At 44.7% G+C, this 18,049-nt stretch overlaps 2 protein-coding genes across 2 annotated transcripts in view; both read left to right on the forward strand.

The window, feature by feature from the left end:
* GLYR1 (glyoxylate reductase 1 homolog) overlaps positions 1-12,663 on the forward strand; it is a 32,202-nt gene extending 19,539 nt beyond the window's left edge. The window contains exons 6-16 of the mRNA XM_065411884.1: positions 1,928-2,014; positions 2,917-2,973; positions 4,208-4,258; positions 4,350-4,423; positions 6,111-6,210; positions 7,355-7,465; positions 7,814-7,915; positions 9,342-9,504; positions 10,006-10,185; positions 10,689-10,813; positions 11,219-12,663. Of these exons, the coding sequence (XP_065267956.1) occupies positions 1,928-2,014; positions 2,917-2,973; positions 4,208-4,258; positions 4,350-4,423; positions 6,111-6,210; positions 7,355-7,465; positions 7,814-7,915; positions 9,342-9,504; positions 10,006-10,185; positions 10,689-10,813; positions 11,219-11,293 (1,125 nt within the window). The 3' untranslated portion in view covers positions 11,294-12,663. The remainder of the gene's footprint in view (positions 1-1,927; positions 2,015-2,916; positions 2,974-4,207; positions 4,259-4,349; positions 4,424-6,110; positions 6,211-7,354; positions 7,466-7,813; positions 7,916-9,341; positions 9,505-10,005; positions 10,186-10,688; positions 10,814-11,218) is intronic.
* The window catches only part of ROGDI (rogdi atypical leucine zipper), a 177,691-nt gene that overhangs the window by 115,187 nt on the left and 44,455 nt on the right, over positions 1-18,049 (forward strand). The window lies entirely within an intron of this gene.

Genomic DNA, 18,049 nt, shown 5'->3' on the forward strand with positions numbered 1-18,049 from the left:
CATGGAAATTTAAAAGCCCAGGCATAAATTCTGCTGTTATCCGTATTGTGAAAATAATAATTAAAAATCTAATATTTTACTTTTCTGGCCAAAAGAAGAAATACTTTACACACATTTTCTACCTGCATAGGTTGAGTCGCGTGAAATGTTGGCTTCTATGACAGTGTCAGTTCTGTTTCATAACCGATAGAGAATCTTTCTTTATCCTTTTTGTGGGGGGAAGAAGAGAAAGATAGCTACATTACTTAATGATGAGAGGTGACATTGCTGAGCTGCCAAGAAGCACACAACCACAGCTGTACTCTTCTTTAAAATATGCTCAATTTTAAACTAAAGAGATTAATATTTTTAAGTTAGGCAAAATCTGGGCATCCATAACTTGTCAAGATCCTAAGGGCCACTAAACTGAATTAAACAAAGCAGATTGTAGCCACCCTCGGCTGTCCAAACAGCGGTGCCGTTCCCACTAATTACAAATCCCAGCAGGCAGTGCTTCACCTTGATCTGAGTGGAAGGCCTCCTGGATCTAGATGGAACATTACGTGCTGGGGTGTGTAACGTCCAGAGTTGTGTTCTGTTTCAAAAAGACAGCAGCAACAAGCCAGATTAGGTCCACGAGCCATACTTTGGCCATATTTGTTCTAAGTAATGCGAGCTGCTGCTTTGTTCCCCAAGTGAAACTGCCAGTGTTTGGACAGTAATGTGCTCTTTCAGGAAGTAGATCTGGGGAGGGAGAGGATCATGTTTGTCCATTTCTTGACAGCTGAGGAACCACCACCCCCCCCCAGGAAAATGAAACCAATCATGCCCCACCTCCTTCCTGAATCCTGCTATGTGGTGTCATAGGGGCCTGCGCAGCTTAATTTATACATCTTCTGCACACCACATATGGGAAATGCTGCTATAGAACTTCATAATATACTTCCTCTTTCTTACATGCTTTGCTGAGTAGTAAAATAGTTGAAATATTGACATGTTAAGTATGATTGTTGTCATTGGAGTTAGCAGCTATTGAAATGAAACAAACACCTGAGCTACCGTATCAGGTATTCTGCAAACTGAGGCAGACATTGGTGCTTTGGTTACTCTTACTTCATGTTGTGAAGGTTTCCTCACTATTCATAGCAGAGACTAATTTTTTAAAAAGTGAAAGCTGAGAATCTGGAGAACAATTAAAAAGTCTGTGGCTGATTAGCCCTGATTAGTAGTTCTCTCTCTCTCTCTCTCTCTCTCTCTCTGAGGGATGGGCCCCACATTTGGGGAAATGCTGGAGTGGGGGGGGTTCAGTTCTTCCCAAGTTCGTTTTGCATTTGTGTAAATATATTCCTCCTGGGTACAATGGGCTTGATTTCTCCTGAAATCATAACTGTGTTAAACTCCCCATGTCAGTGATTCCTACTCTCCTTCATTTTGCCCACTGCTGGATAGTGTTACACTGACGATGCAATGCATGGTGCAGTGTGACCTTCTTTGGGGAGGGATTTCCCAAAGGCCTGTGAAATGGAAAGTGTTTCATGATGCTCTTCAAAAATTGTCTTGTTTGTATGTCATAAAAGCCAACACTACATGGTCAACTCTTGGGACTCTATCAGCTATAGCAGGGGTTGGCAACCTTTCAGAAGTGGTGTGCCGAGTCTTCATTTATTCACTCTAATTTAATGTTTCACATGCCAGTAACACATTTTAACGTTTTTAGAAGGTCTCTTTCTATAAGTCTATAATATATAACTAAACTATTGTTGTATGGAAATTAAATAAGGTTTTTAAAATGTTTAAGAAGCTTCATTTAAAATTAAATTAAAATGCAGAGCCCCCGGACCGGTGGCCACGACCCGGGCAGTGTGAGTGCCGCTGAAAATCAGTTTGCATGCCGCAGGTTCCCTGTCCCTGAGCTACAGTCTTTACCACCCTCCTTGTCTCTCCTCAGGACCTCACGATCCCTGAGTCCAGTACAGTGAAGAGAGTGATGACTGGAACAGTGGCAGGATTTAAGTGGCCTCCTGGTGTAAGTGAGGTAATTAAACTCTTAGCTTTCTTTGCACCAGAAGTGATTTAGGAGCTAGAGTGACTCTTATAGGAGTGGATACGCTGGGGACAGCTCATTTGAGTCTCACATTTTCCTAGGCTGTAATAATATTCATAGATCTTTCTTCCTCCTATACAAGGTGGAAAGGACAGCTAGCTTTTTTTATGATACTGAAATGTAACTGCATCAGCCGATCAGTGTGCAGGGGAGGCTGATGTATAAATGAGCAAGCTTTGTTCCTCAGTTAGCCAATTCCCTTCCTCTGGGTCTGTGTATCGTGTCTGCATATTTTCTACCTGGTTATTTGTCAGCAGTCACACAGTATGTCAGCATTTCCGGTTTAACATCCTTTTAGTTTTAACTCTGCTATCATTAGCAGCACAAGTAAGGCCTTACCTTTTAAATGATTTTTTCCTGTCTTCCTAAAACCCCAGTTTTAAACTGGGAAGTTCTAGGAAGTTGCATGATTGTGCTCCATGGGGCTTAGATGTTGTAGAATATATAGTATGGAAGATCATCTGCTGAGGGTAATCTCAAATTTAATCTTCCTAGTCTTTCTAATTTGACATGCTTTAAACAAATAGCACTTGAGTATCTCTTCTGACCAGGATTCTAGACTGGCTGGTATGCCACTTCATTCTTAATATAATTCAGCCATATTCTCAATCTCTCATTCCCCTCCCATAATTTCCTGTTTCCCACACATTCCCTGAGTTGGGAATTACTCTGTCAGAGGTCCTAAAGTAGGCAGGCAGAGAAAGGGAAGCAATTTATCAGGTTTCTCAAATAGGGAAATGCTGCCATCCATCTGGGAGAACAGGGGAATCAATGCTGAGGTTGCTCAGTAAATCTCTGGTGATGTTTCTCAGCCTGTGCTTTTCTGATTGCAGCCTGTGAAGGATGGTGACCCACATTTCCATCACTTCTTGCTCAGCCAGACAGAGAAGGTGAGCCATAGTAACATAGGTGTTGGCAGACTGGCTCAAACAGCTGGTCCATCTAGCTTGGCCTCCTGCCTTCTGCAGGGTCTAATGTCTGATGCTTCAGACAGAATGCACAATAGCCAGTTGTCCAGTGCTGTGCATTTGGAGCTACAGCTATGAAACTCTTTCACACCCCTATAGTGGTCCTCTCACTCCCTAACCTTTGGACTTAGGTGAACTTTATTTTAGCATTTATAACTACAAATTTTACAGGCAATAAAAAATTATCCGGCCACGCGATTTGACTCTGACCATCAGCTGCAATTAATTCCCCATGTTGATAATATCACATGAGAGGTGGTATTTCCTGTGTCAAGTAACCCATTGTTCTTGTCTTCTGGGACAATTGATCTGCTAGTTCTTTCATCTGGGTTGAGCTTGGTGATTCGGGTCCTGAATAATGAGTGGAATAGGTAGGAGAGCATTTACATTGAACCTTCTTGCCCCTGGGAAAAGCAATCAATTAATGCCAAGAAACTCAGGTTGTCATGTGGGATTTTTATCATCAGGCTGTGAAGATTAAGATTAAAGAGAAGATCAAATAAATGAAGTGGGTTTGTATCCAGGTAGGGATCTGGGCAGAGACAGCTGGATTAAGAGGAGATAGCTGCAGATTCTAACAGGTTCTTAGCTTTTATCTAGATGAGCTCACAAAGAACAACACAGGAAGCAAAGCCTTTATCACACTCCATTTGTTAAATCCTCCACACCTTCTCTCTTACTAATAAGGATTCTGCTTTTCCAGCCGTCAGTGACACATTGAGTGTAGGTGTGAGGCAGGGTATTCTGCAAAATGTTAATCTGCATCCTCTGGGGGAGACGGGTTTAGGGGTCTCCATCTTCTGCAGTGTCAAATGTATGAACAGGTAAGTCCCCTATACTCTGGGCCTGCACCTTCCATTGGTGTGGATTGTCGCATAGCAGCATGTAGTACCTGTGTTAGAAGAGAGGGTGAACAGCCTGAGTAAGAGCATTAGGGATTTTGGGTACCCTGCATTGCAGGAAAGTTGTGGACTTTATTTTTTCTAATGGGGAGGAGGGTAGCAGTCTCTTCCTGCATTGCAGATGATGCTGTGGGGATGAATTGCCTCTTTTTTTCTTTGTACCAAGGTATGGTCAGTTTCTTTCTGTACAGGGCAAGATAAAGCACGAAAGCACCAGCCCTTTCCCTAAATGTGTTTTTCTCCTTTTCATACAGCCAGCTGTCTGCTATCAGGCAATCACTAAGAAGCTGAAGGTGTGTGAAGAGGTAAGGCAAACCATCCCGTTGGCTTATTCTTATTGTGTTGAGGTCTGGCAGTTCTGCTAAAGTAAGAATATCTTATGGCTTGTCTTCACAGGAAACAGGATCCACCTCCATCCAGGCAGCAGACAGCACAGCAGTTAATGGCAGCATCACTCCTACTGATAAAAAGTAAGGCGCCCATGTGTTCCAAGAATCTGCCTTCTCTTCCCTTCTGCCACTCAGCTCTATTTCTCTTCCTCCACCTCCTTCTTCTTCCAGGTGGAGATGGGGAAGCAGCCATTGGCTCTGCTGAGAGAGTCTGGGTGGGTGAAGTAATATCGTTTATTGGACTGACTTGTGTTGGTGGAAGGAACAAGTTTTCAGGCTTCAGAATTACCTTCCCCGGACCTGAAGAAGAGCTTTGTGAGCTCGAGAGCTTGTCCCTCCACCAACAAAGTTGGTTCAGTAAAAGATACTACTTCACCCACCTTGTCTCTCTGATATCCTGAGACCAACATGGCTACAAGGACAATGCAAACAGCAGTTGACCATCCTGTCACTTATAATAAACTTTCCCATCCCTCCCCCACTGTTTCTGCACCATATTCTGTCCCTGTGAGACTCTCATTCATGGGAAACACCACATATGAGGGTGGAGGTGCTGCACCATGGAATAGCTCAGCAAGAGGCCTTCAGGATGCTCATAGGGGACTGGGTTTTGTCTGACCCTGATACACACATTTGCAGTGTATGACATGACATGACAGAACATTACACAGATCAGCGCTTCTGAATGCAGTGTGGGCCGCAAAGATAAAATGTCTCCAGTAATGTCTGGCAGACGACCAGGTTTGTTTGCTCACTAGCTCAAGCAGCTAGAATGCAAGAGGAAGAGGGCGGCGCTTTCTCCCACCTCACAGGAGCACGTGAGCCTTCTGGTTTCTTCTAACGTTCCCCTTCTTCTTTCTAGAGTGATAGGAGCCAGAGCTGGGCTTCCTGTTTCACTCTGTGACTTCTGTCCTGTTCAAATGCAGATCAGACGCTGGTCTGTTGTTTGCCGTTAGATCAGTTCTTTCTCTGGGGATGTCAGTTTTCAGCCTTACTCAAGGGGACCCAAAGTAAAGATGGAATTATTCAGGTAAAACCCTTCTACCTGAAGGGGGGCAGGGAAAGGGGGAGGGGGACGTCTCTTCAGCTGTGAGAAATGGAAATGGGCAAATCCTGTTGCTGAAGGAACTAGAGTGACTCATTCCAACCCTTATATGTTGGTTTGCTTCAAAAGCAGCATGTACAACCAGCTGTGAACCAAAGGGCAGATGTAAAGCTGAAGCTGAAATGCATCTGAAATGGCTTTGTTCAAATTAGCATTCAGAAATGCTACATTATGGGGGATAGAGATGTAGTTCTCAGTGTGTAAACTCTGAAGTGTAATTTAAATCCACTCTTACTTAGTATTTCAGGGTCTCCTACTAGCATGTCATTTTGCTACAAACTGGCATGATTTATACAGGATCCCTGGAGCCATAGCTGCAAAGAAGTTCCTAATGTGGAGTAATAGGGAAGGAACTTTTGCATGATGACTATAAAAATCTTGACACCCATTAGGCAGCTGGTGTGCTGAGATCACTGCCAATATTGTCTCATTGTTTCCTTGTGCTCGAGTACCAGCTTGCTCTTCATATAAGCCTGAACTCTGCCTTTGGAAACAGGTGGGTTCATAAAAATGCTCTTATTTTACCTGAGTGCAGTGGCACAAGTTCTTGGTGTGTCGGACCTCCATCATGTGCTGTATAGTATTTTCAGTGGCATCGAAGTCTGACATCTGTTGTCTCTGTGCGTTCCCTTTTCTTCACTGATGTCTCTCTCTTTTCCCCAGGATAGGATTTCTGGGTCTGGGCCTGATGGGAAGTGGCATTGTCTCCAACTTACTAAAAATGGGGCACACGGTCACTGTATGGAACCGGACTGCTGAGAAGGTAAGTGTGTCCGCGAGAAGGTGTGGGATGGAGTCTTTCACAGTGGGACCTGTTTAAGTGCCTTAACTTCCAGAAACGTGTGCACCTGCTTGGAGGAGTGGAATGCATAATGCCATTGGGTTATTGTATTCAGGTAGAACAGCCACACTGGTCATGGTGTGGAGGTGGACAGCCAAGAAAGGTTTAATTCACTCTGTGAGAGATGTGCCATTTGGATGAGACTCTCCACCCTGGCACCCTGTTGTGCTAAGATGGAATATCTGCTTCATCTTGAGAACCTGAACTGCTACAATGAGGCTGAGGTAGTTTTCCAGGTTTCATCATCAGAAACTAATTCAAGAACAGCCGATTGGCCATATAATGTTAGTTCATAGTATCAATGTACTATTTCCGTTCCCTCCTCCACTTTTGGTGTCCGGTGGGGAAGAAAACACCACACACTATTTTGACCCCAAAAGAACTGCATCAGTGTGACACCAGTGTCTGAGTGTGGAGAGAAATTACTGTCTTTGGCAACAGATGTCATTTGATGTTCAGCACAATTCATAATGCTCTAGCAAGGTGACAGAGGAGTTCCAGGCTAGGATTTAGATTCTTTAAAGTGTTTTTGAATACTAAGGGGTGTGTGTGTGGGTGATATCTGCTTTTTTCATGAGATCATGGCATAGAGTGATATAGATATACACACACATATGTGCGCACAAATAGTGTGGCCATTTTTCGTATGGATGACGAGACCCGACCCCCCCCCCCCCCCCCAACACAGACAGTGGCAGAAGGCTGACCAGCTGGAGAAGCAGACAGTCTAATAAATAAACCCCACATCGTTCTCAGTACTGTGGATATTCCTGCTGACAAAACAGGAGGACACACCCCACAAGACGCACCCCACCCTCCCCCTTTACGTGTTCTCAGAACGTTTTCCTTCTCTTGTACTCTCTCCCTGCCTCCTGGGGTTCAGGAATTGTTCAGGAGGCACCTTGTGCATCAGAGTCTCCGTAGTGGTCTGCCCTTCGGCTAAGACACCAGGCCTGTCTCACATCAGTCTGGACACGATGGTTAGAGTGTGTGTTACGGCAGTGGCTTAGAGGACCTGTTGCTTTGTGCTTCCTGCTCCTTACGTTTGGATCTGTGACTTTTGCAGTGTGATTTGTTCATCCAGGAGGGGGCACGGCTGGGAAGAACCCCCGCTGAGGTGGTCTCGACCTGTGACATCACCTTCGCCTGCGTATCCGATCCAAAGGCAGCAAAGGATGTAAGGATTATCTCTTTCTTTCCTAACCGGACTGCAGCTTAGAGTCCTGACTTGTCCTGCCCTACCCAAACCCTTTGGACAGTCGCGGAATACAGATTCCTGGTTCCACTGAACATATTAGTCAGGGCCATTCCAGTTGCCAGACATCACAGTAGTAATTTTTTGAACAAAAACATTGCTGTATCCTGTACACGTATTTATTTAAAATTACATTGAGAGTATGGATACTTCTGGAACCCTTCCAGTAGACTGGCACTGTAGAGTCAGGTTTGTTTTAACTGCTGATATTGAAGGATTTGAGTTTCTTTGCAGACACCCTATTGCTTTACCCCTTGTCTATTCCCACAGCTGGTACTTGGTCCAAGTGGGGTATTGCAGGGAATACGCCCAGGGAAGTGCTATGTGGATATGTCGACAGTGGACGCAGATACTGTCACAGAATTGGCCCAGGTAACTGCCTTGAACTAAACATCTGACATTCACCGCATTGGAATTTGTATTGTTTCAGGGGGTTAACTCTTTTTTGTTGCAGTACTGGGAGATATCCAGGTCTCTTCTAGGGAAAGTGCAAGCCCAGAGAGAATGAAATAAAGTGACTTGTCAAGTGATGTCCAGTTAACAAACTCAGAACAGGTTTGCTCAAAGGATTATGTACAGCAAACTGTATAATTTCAGTTCTGTGCTGTCAACTGACCAAACTCCAGTTCCTGAGAGAGTTCCCATCCTCCATATTAACTTTCACAGTAGCAGGTTTGGGGGAGGGGGAGAGAAGAGGTTTGAGAGTCTTATTGGTGGCTAATAAGTTTCCCTCTATTTGTTCAATAGACAGAATCTGGCTATTCCTTGGTTTGTTTTTAAATACTCCAGGGCATGGGAAGGAAGCTCCTTCATGTGCCTGGTCTTAAAAATATTTACATCAAGGGAGACCCAGATATTTCTATCTGTATCTGAGGGAAGCAAGGTTTCAACCACTTCTAGCAGAAACTTTGGTTTCCTACCTTGACCTCTCAAGTCTATATGCCTTTGTCCTGAAACGGGCTTTGGTCCAGGCCTAAAAGCAGGAGGACTGAGCAGTACAATAGCGCACAAAATTTAAATTGGTGAAATGTAAGCTCATGTCTGTTGGTGAAACAAAACGTAAACTTCAAACTGTGGATGTGCTATGAACTAACATGCTCCTCTCGGGAACAAAGGTCTAGGAAGTCACTAGAAGATCTGTCAAAGGCCTGTGGTCCTGGGCCTGCACTCACTTTCATAGGCAGCCAAAGTAAAATTTAAAAGAAACTGTTCTATGAACTTAAATGCCAGGATATTTCCATCCTTTCAACTTCCAAGCCCCTGTCCTTGTGTCTCTCGTAATTTAGGATGCTGCCGGTGAAATAAACACATCTGCAAATAATAGTTATCATGAACAAGGGCAGAGTCCATGGAGTGGTTTTCTATTCAACCAACTCCTTTCTAGCACCTCTTCTTCCCCCCACCCCTATATAATATACACTTTCAGTGTTGTCCCAAATTCCTTAGACTTTTCCAGTGGCATGTGACACAGTCACATTTTTCAGATACTGAAATGTATAGTCCTCTAGTCCAGCTTTGTAGGGTGGGGAAACATGAACAGAGGTACGAGTACATCGCTATGGCAAGTTCTTGGGCTAGGGCACCTTTTGCAGTACTCTGTGTAGTATGCTATTTTGTGTTCTGCAGCATTTCCATTCTTCATCTTATCTGTATGTATAGACAGTTTACTTTGCCTTATGCTTCTGACCCTAGTGCTAGAAGCACCCTGCATGGTGTTCTTGTCTGCCCTGCTACGTACACAGCGTGTGTCTGTTCTGTTTGTGCATAGCTAAACAGAGTATGTTCTCTTTGTTTCCAGGTGATAGTATCCAGGGGTGGTCGCTTCTTGGAAGCACCAGTCTCAGGAAATCAACAGCTGTCTAATGATGGGATGCTGGTGATCTTAGCAGCTGGAGATAGGGGTTTATATGAGGACTGCAGTAGCTGTTTCCAAGCAATGGGGAAGACCTCTTTTTTTCTAGGTAATTGAAACACCAGGGGCCTTGCAGTTTCTCAGTCAATGCAAGGAGCAGGATTTCCAGCAAGGAGTCTCAGGGGGACATGTATCCTCTTTGCAGACCACTGGTAAGAGGTTGAGCATATCAGCTGGTTGTCTCCTCTCTCTCTCTCATGAGGTATTACAAGAAACTGGACAGGTACATGGTCTGTCTAGAATTGGGTTGTGGGTTCTGAAGTTGGCTGAAGCTCCTGTTTGAAACACTGGAATTGGAAATATGTTTAGGGTGAGGTTTATAACTAGGGCTGCATGAAGCTTTTTAGTTCAAACCACACTTTTCATCACGGTAAGTGTCTCCCTTCTCCCCCAAGACAGTGGCCCTAAGGATCAGCAATCTGTAAGACCAGGGGAAAGGAGAGCTACTAGGGCTGGGGGGTCTTGTGGAGTGTCTAGGATTGCTAATGTTATGTATACGGGGAGCCTGCCTTGCTACGGGGAAATGTTCAATAGTATGTCTCTTTCACAGGTGAAGTAGGCAATGCTGCCAAGATGATGCTGATTGTGAACATGGTCCAAGGTAGCTTCATGGCTACGATAGCAGAAGGACTGACCCTGGCTCAAGTGACTGGTCAGTCCCAGCAAACTCTTCTGGATATCCTCAATCAGGGACAACTTGCCAGCATCTTCCTGGATCAGAAGTGCCAAAGTAAATTTCCCTCTTGTTTTGTCATAGGCCATGGTTGTTGCCTTAACCTAGCAGCTGTAGGCAGAGATGAAGGGGAAAAAGTAAACATCCCATTTGCTATCTGCCTGTGGTGCTCCTAATTTTCTCTTGCTGGCCCCTTTACATCAGACTTGACATGAAAGGTTGAATTCTATGTCTCCCAGCATGGTAAGGGCTTCAGCGGACACAGCACCTGCAGCCAGTGTCTCCTTAGGACTGGTGGTAAGGAGTTCACTGGGCAAGGTGACAAATTAAATGGATGGAAGTCTGCCCTAGGAACTGTTTGGAAGTCTGGGCTCAGTTTGCAATTGTGGTAGTGAAATTGTTCATTGTGTTGTGTGTGACTGGAAGAAGGGACAGGGTGGGGAATAGGGAAGGAGCATCTTGGGAGTTGGGGATGGGGAAGTGAAGATTTATGTTGAATTGCATGCAGTTGAAGTATTTTTAGGGTTGATTTATAGTCTGATTTTGGCCTCTCTTTACAGATATCCTACAAGGAAACTTTAAACCTGACTTCTACCTGAAATACATCCAGAAGGATCTTAGATTAGCCATTGCACTAGGTGATTCCGTCAACCACCCTACTCCCATGGCAGCTGCAGCCAATGAGGTAAGTCACTTAGCATCTCAATTTAGTGTGTGGACCTGTCTCCTGCAGGACAGAGCTGGAGTCTTGTGTTGGGTGGGGAGGTGCTGCTTCTCAACAAGGGGGAAAATGTAGGAGGGAAGGCTGCCTTGAGACAAGGTAGGAGGGATTGATGTATATCTTATAGTATGATGGATGAAATGGAGATTTAGGGAGATGGGTTTGATGGGAATTTTAAGATCATTTGTGCCCAGAGAAGGTGACACTTAAAGTGCTTCTGCAAGATCTGTGTGTTCTATTCTATGTTGTACTAATTACCCAATGCAATGTGTGCAGTGCTCTGGTTAGTGATGGCTACTCAGTAGTTCTGCTAGATGCAGACTTCCAGGGAAAAGTGTAACTGATCCTTTGCCCTTTTCTCTTCTCCAGGTATACAAACGAGCAAAAGCATTGGACCAATCAGACAACGATATGTCTGCTGTGTACAGGGCCTACATCCACTAGGCTGCACCATTCTTACTGTTAATACCATGATTATTAATTAATATTATGATGATACTGGGTTTTAACTCTGGACCAGTCCATCTCTGTCTCTCCATTTCCTTTTATACACAAACTTTGTTGAGATCTGCCACAAGGGCAGCTGCTGCGGTGAGCCTTCCCCTGGTGGCACAAGGGGGAGGAGGGGGCTCGGATTGTTGCAATCTGATTAGAACATCCATGCCATGCACTGACAGTCACGGAACAGAATGGTGGCGGCTGGTTCAGAAGCTCTGAGGCAATTCAGCCAGAAATCTGCTGCTTGGCTTTTTATTTCTCCTTTGTACGCTTGTCCAAGATGCTGTTTCTAACAATTGCTTCTCTCCTTTTCCATGGGTAACATATGCATTGGCCTCTCTGCATCGAGGGACAGTTGTAATACATCCCATCTACCTGTGAATATCAGTAGAACCCTAAGTCCCAGTTCGGGGGTGAGAATTGCTCCTGCTCCTCATCACTGCTATAGAACAAAGCACCTCCCAAGGGCAGTTCTGCAAGTTGATGGGGCTGTATGTAGGCTGCATGCAACACTGTCTGATCCCCCAGCACCTTGATGGAGCAGCTCCTCATACTGATGGGAAGAGCAAGCTGTATTCATGTCTTCTCCTCTACAGATAACTCTAGCTTAGGGACCACAGGTCATGGTGGATGAGAGACCCTGATATAAACACAGCCTCCTAAAAGGCTAATCACAGCTGCACATCCCTGTAAACAGTGTTAAGAGATTTATAGGGGGTTGCTTAAAAAAATCATAAGTAAAAATTCAAAGATTAAAATTGAGTCAGAATTTTTTTCTTGGTGAAGGAACAAACCTTGAGGTCCTTCCTGCCCTTATTTTATGTGGATTTTTTAAAATCATCTGCAACCTCCACTTTTTCCTAACAGTTATTTACAAACACTTCTTAGGTTCTGCCAATATCCCAAGTAGAGTCGTGAATCTGACAGAAGGGGCTAGAGGAATGATCATAGGGCCAAGAGACAGAAAGTCGCACAGTTCCAATCCATGCTCTTCATCTGTGGCCTTCAGGTGGTCATTTTAGCTCTTTGACTCAGTTTCCACATCTGTAAAAATGGGCTTGATATTAACCTACCTCACAGGGATGTTGTGAGGATTGATTAGTGAACTTTGAAAATGTAAAATTTCATGTACAAGTGCTGAGTGTTGCTATTATGGGCACCACACTAGCATAGCATAATATCTCTTTTGCTGCAGTTGTGACTGCTTGGCAGGATCCCAAGTTTAAGGAAGGCCTAGTAAATAAAATGGGGGCCTAAAGTGCTGCTGAACTTGAGCCTAGAAGTGTTGGAGCTGAACTGCAGAAGTGAACTCACGAGAACACAGAAAAATTTTTAGTGCCGAAGGTGGAGAAAGCCAGAGTCCAAACGATGCCTGAATCTGTAAAAACACAGAGCTTTGTTATTTTAATTCTCTCAGTATTAGCCTTTAAGGAGGGTTCTTGCATTTTGGACTCGGAGAATGAAAAGGTTAGTAAAACACCAGGAACCAGCTTTCTTGGCCGAGATCACTCCCCACCTCCTTAGGTTGGGTATCACTCTCGACTTCCTTTATGCTGGAATTCTGAAGTGGAAAAGAAAGCAAATGCAGAGCAGGCTGTGTTCCGTTAGGTCCTTAAGGGCTGCTTGTCCTTTACCATCAGATCCTTTTCGTTGCATTGGCTAAGAACAAACAGCCTTGGAGCCCACCTTGGCATTGTTGCCCCCTTCTTTGTTAAGGGCTGTTTAGGGGCTGCAGTGTTGTTTAGGGAAACCCTCTGATAATCCTGTGACTCGGGATTTCTTTAGTTGAAGCAGATGCCTTGCCTGCAATGGGATCTATAAAGTTGTGGGTGTGGTTGATTAAGAAATGGGAACGTGTCAGGTATCCATTATGGAATATAACATCCAACTCCTCTCTAAAGCTGTAGATGTGACTTATGTTTTAAATACTTCACCTCTTCTGATGACCCATTACTGTTTGTGAGCTAACACTGTATTACACATCCCCTTCTATGGTAAGCATCTCCCTGCAGTAAGAGATCCTGTTAGACATCACTTTGCGTGATTATCCATTACAGTGTTTGTGCACAGTCCTATATTATATACATGTCTGCTCATGAAAACCAGTCCTCCTGCACCTACTGGTATCCTACGTTAAATGTACATGTAACCTTACCTGCTACTACCTATCAGTCTGCTTTTGACATCTTGTATGCACACTTTACAATCACAATAAATCCACAGTCAGCATTCAAAATCCTTGGTTAAACTCATCACAGTTGTAAGATGGTGCACAGCTTATGTCAGTTTGAGGTACGTAGGGAAAGTTACTCACCTCTTCAGTGTGCAGGAGATGGATCTTAGAATTTATACTCCACGATGTGTCTGTTAGGGACACTTGGTATCTGAGCTGGTACAGTGGAGGGCTCTTATAATGTCCCTGCAGAAGCCTCTTGGAATAAATTTAGGATGAATGGATCTGAGCCAGTGTAGTCAAGGATCTCCCTGCATTATACTCTGGAACCAGTTGGGGAGAAGGAGCTCTTAAGTCTTGTTATCCGTGTTCTATAGTGAATTCAAAGAATTATACAGAGAGGAAAATAGTTCCTGGGTCACTGCACTGCTGCAGGTTTGTTTTGTGAGAAACAGTCATGTTCTCAAACGGGGGATCAGAATGTACATGGGAGTGGCAGGCAGAGCAGCAAAACACTGTAATTTATCCTGTAAAAGTCTAACTGCAGCTCTCTAGCTAGATGGATACAGATCTGCTGGAGGGTGTGGTGTTTCCTGCAGGACTGTACAATTATTGATACAAGGGAGCAGAGAGAGCACTCTGAAATAGATAGGAAGCATGGGGGAGGGGAGGAAATGGCAAAAAGTGGACTGTTTCAGATGCCATTTCAGGTTCTGGCCCAGGAGTCGGTTTCACTTGGATTCTTGTATTTATCTCTGTCTGTAGTCTCTGAACATGAATCCCATTCTGTTTGCAGGCCTGAGACATGCGCGGGTGGGAAGGGGAGAAGCTGTGGATTGAGAGATGCTATAATGAAACTGGCTAGTCAATGTTGTCTTAATATTGTTGGCAATTCTGTAAAGTTCCTTTTTATGAGGATTTCTGTTTTAGCAATTTGCTTTATTTTTTGACTCCCTCCTTTTTAAAAAGAAAATGTGACACTTGTGAACAGCTTGTAAAGAAAAGCAGTTTCCTTTTGTTTCCTCAATGACAGATCCTATAGGTAATTAAGATTGTGAATTTTTATTTTTTGCCTTGTTTTTAATTAACGTTTGTCATTCAGAATAGGATGTGTGATAATGTTTAAATGGCAAAACAAATTTTTTTTGTGCAATTAACAAAGCTACTGGCAAAAGAAAATAAAACCTTTCTTGGTAACACTGTGTTCTCATGGCTGTTTCTAAGGCCATCTCAAGTCCATCCTCTGGCACTCTCCACTCCATACATGGATTGTAACAAGCTGTCCTATCTCTCACCTAGCTCAGCAGGCACAACTGTCGTGTAGAACCCTGATCCTGCAATGAGTTGACCCCTGTGCCTTTGTGGAACCCCAATGAAGTCACTCGGGCTCTGCAAGTGCAAAGGTCTGCTCACATGGAGCTAATTGTGGGACTGAGGCCTAGTATAGGAATAATAAATACAAAACTGTCCTGGTGCAACAATTATTTCTCTCGTCGCTCCTAAATATGGAGCTTCTGTAGACCCGTGGGAGGCTGGCACTGCAACTGCTCCCAGCCATCTAGAATTTCCTTCATCCAGAATATGCTTTTATTAAGTCACATTTATTATTTGTATGGCATAAATGGTGAGGGGCTTTCCAGGCAAGCTGTGAAGATAAGATCTTTTAACTGAAGAGCTTACAATCTAGAGAGGAAGCCGCAAAGCGCTGTGACCCTTTGAATTCTGACATTGTCACCGTTCCTTATTGCGAAGTTAGTAGCTGAAAGCCTTTGCTGTTGCATGGGTGTAATTTGTAAATTCATGTGCTTAAAAAAGAGAACCTTAAAAATTCAATGGTAACAAGACTGAATCCCAGTGATGTCTGAACATGGTGGTATTCTAAACAAGAAGGGCTTTCAACCATGCTGGTAGCTGCTTTCATCACTTCACATTGACTCAGTGGACATTCTAGGCTTAAGCATGGGGTTATTGTGTGTGTGCTGATTGGGTGGTTGTGCTGACTTGTGAGTTTTGTGCTAGGGAGAGTTGTGTGGATTTGTGCAGGTGATGAATGAGAGGTATGTGCTGTGGTGAAAATATGTATAGGATAATTGTTTTGTGGGGGGGGTGATATTGTGCTGGGAGATTTGTGTTGATTCAGGTAGGTGCCAAATGAGGGGTGTTCTCTGTGGTGAGGGGCTGTGTGTGTTTGGGGTTATTGTGTATGCTGGTTGTGGTGATTTGTGCCTGGAGGCTGTGCCGGGAGACTTGTATTGATTTGTGTGGCTGGCAGTTGGGTGAGGTAATGCACCTTCTGTGCAGTCTCCCCCATACAACCAATGAAATTGTTGCAGGCAATTTAGCCCTAGAGCAGTGGTTGTCAAACTTATTTGATCAGGCCCCCTTTCTTTATGTCTGTAGTTGTTTACTTCTCCTCCCCTCCCCCCCCAGTACATATACCACCACTCAGCTCTGGAGGCGGAGTGGAGAGCAGCAGCTGCTGGCTGGGCACCCAGCTCTGAAGGCAGCGCCACAGAAGTAAGGGTGGCAATGTGAAAAGTGATATTTGTCACCACTGTTCACAGCAGACCTAGTGCCCCATTGCCAGCCTTACTTCTGCACTGCTGCTGCCTCCCTGGGGCTGACAACTGGAGCCCCACCACCTCCAGGTGAGGGATGGGGGGGGGGAGAGGAGGAGAGCCTGAGCCTGGGCTGCTTCCCTAGTGAAGGAATGCGGTGTGGGGGGGAGAAGAGCCCGAGGCTGCATGGCAGGGCTCCAGCTGTCAGCCCCAGGGTGGCAGGGCTCCAGCTGTCAGCCCCAGGGTGGCAGGGCTCCAGCTGTCCTCTTTATCCCTGCCTCCTGGGTGTGCACGGCCCTTCTGCACGAGCCCCAGCCACCTGGGGCTGACAGACAGAGCTCTTAAAAAAAAAAAATTTTTTGGAAAAAAAGGCACACAGCTCACACCTCCACTGACACATTCCCATGCCTCCCGTGGGAGGCCTGCCCCATAGTTTGAGAACAGCTGCTCTAGAGTAAAGGTAGTGATTGGTTGAGTTACCTCTGATATCATAATGGTCTGGGTTTCTTGGCATGGCAGAGCTACATGCCTTACTATAGCTGTACACTGCAGAGGTGTAATCTGTAAAGTCAAAATGGCTGAGAACGTAACAATTATACGGTAACAGACCATGAATCCCACTCAGCCTAGTGAGGTTCTGAACAAAAAGCCCTCCACCCTGCCTGTAGCTACTAACATTGCTTCAAGCTGACTGTGCCAACATAAGCTTCAGAGTTACATCCAGTTACATTTTTTTCAGTCTTGAATTGGTAATGGCACATGCTGAGCCTTTCACCTCAAATGCAGGCTGATGACTGCAATGGGTGGCTCATCAGCAGGGTGGTCTATTTGAAATGAATTGCAGTTTCTGATGGATGAGACCCAACATCTTAAAACTACCACCAGAGGTGACACTAACTGGGACTCTTGATAGCAGTCTTGGCAGTGAAGACAAAGACTGAATGGCTCATGGAGTCAGAACTACTTTTTTGCCCAGAGATGGTGCCCCCAGCTCAGGGTTGAGATTGGCAGTGTGGAGAATCTTGTATTGCTGATGACCATGCTGTACCTGTTCTTTGGCTAAATAAGGCTGTAGTTAATCCAGGGTCCTAAGTTGCTTGGATGGTAGGGAAGAGAAAGAGCTGTCCAACCTTCAAAGCAACTCTAATGCATAAGTTCCCCGCTCTCAAACTGCTGTGTATTTACCACTCTGGTGAAATGGCCCCTGCTGAAAAGCAGCCACTGGTTTGTGTGCTGAAGTCCCTGAGGCCAGTACTAAAGCAGCAGAGAAGCAGCTCGCAGAAACACAATCACTCTTCTGAACTTACAAGATCTCTGGAGAGCTTCTGACAATATCCAATCCGGTTAGGAGACTTTATCACCATTATAATACTGTCGGAGGAGCAGGGAGAATGAAAGGAGCTGAATTTCACATCCCATCTCTGATCATCTGCATTAGCAGTGGGTGTGTCCCATGTTAGAACACTTTTGCTGCCATCTAAATCAGAGTCTCAGGCTTGGTCTACACTAGAAAATTTAGGTCTGCTTAACTAGGTAGTGGGTTGTGAAAAATGCACACCCCTGAGCAGAGTAGTTAAGCCAACCTAAGTCCCCAGGTAGACAGTGCTAGGTCAATGGAAGAATTCTTCTGTCAACTTAGCTACAGCCTCTCAGGGAGGTGGATTACCTCTGTTGATGGGAGAACCCCTTCTATTGGCGTAGGTAATGTCTATACTGAAGCACTACAGTGGTGCTGCTGTAGCGTTTCAAGTGTAGAAAGCCCTCAGTAAGTGTGAGTTCATTTAAATTTTCAAGCTTGATTCATGAGATCAAACTGACTTAACTTCCTTAGGAGCTTCTAGTACTGTCCATGCTTGAGGATTCTTATTAGTTCTATGGTATATCCTACAGCAATAGCTCAGTAAGATTTCTGTAGGGTTTTATAGTACCGTCCTTAGCTGTACTATAAAACAGGAGAAACCTACACTTCTG

Source organism: Emys orbicularis, chromosome 10 (genome assembly GCF_028017835.1).
Source record: "Emys orbicularis isolate rEmyOrb1 chromosome 10, rEmyOrb1.hap1, whole genome shotgun sequence".
Taxonomy (NCBI): domain Eukaryota; kingdom Metazoa; phylum Chordata; order Testudines; family Emydidae; genus Emys; species Emys orbicularis.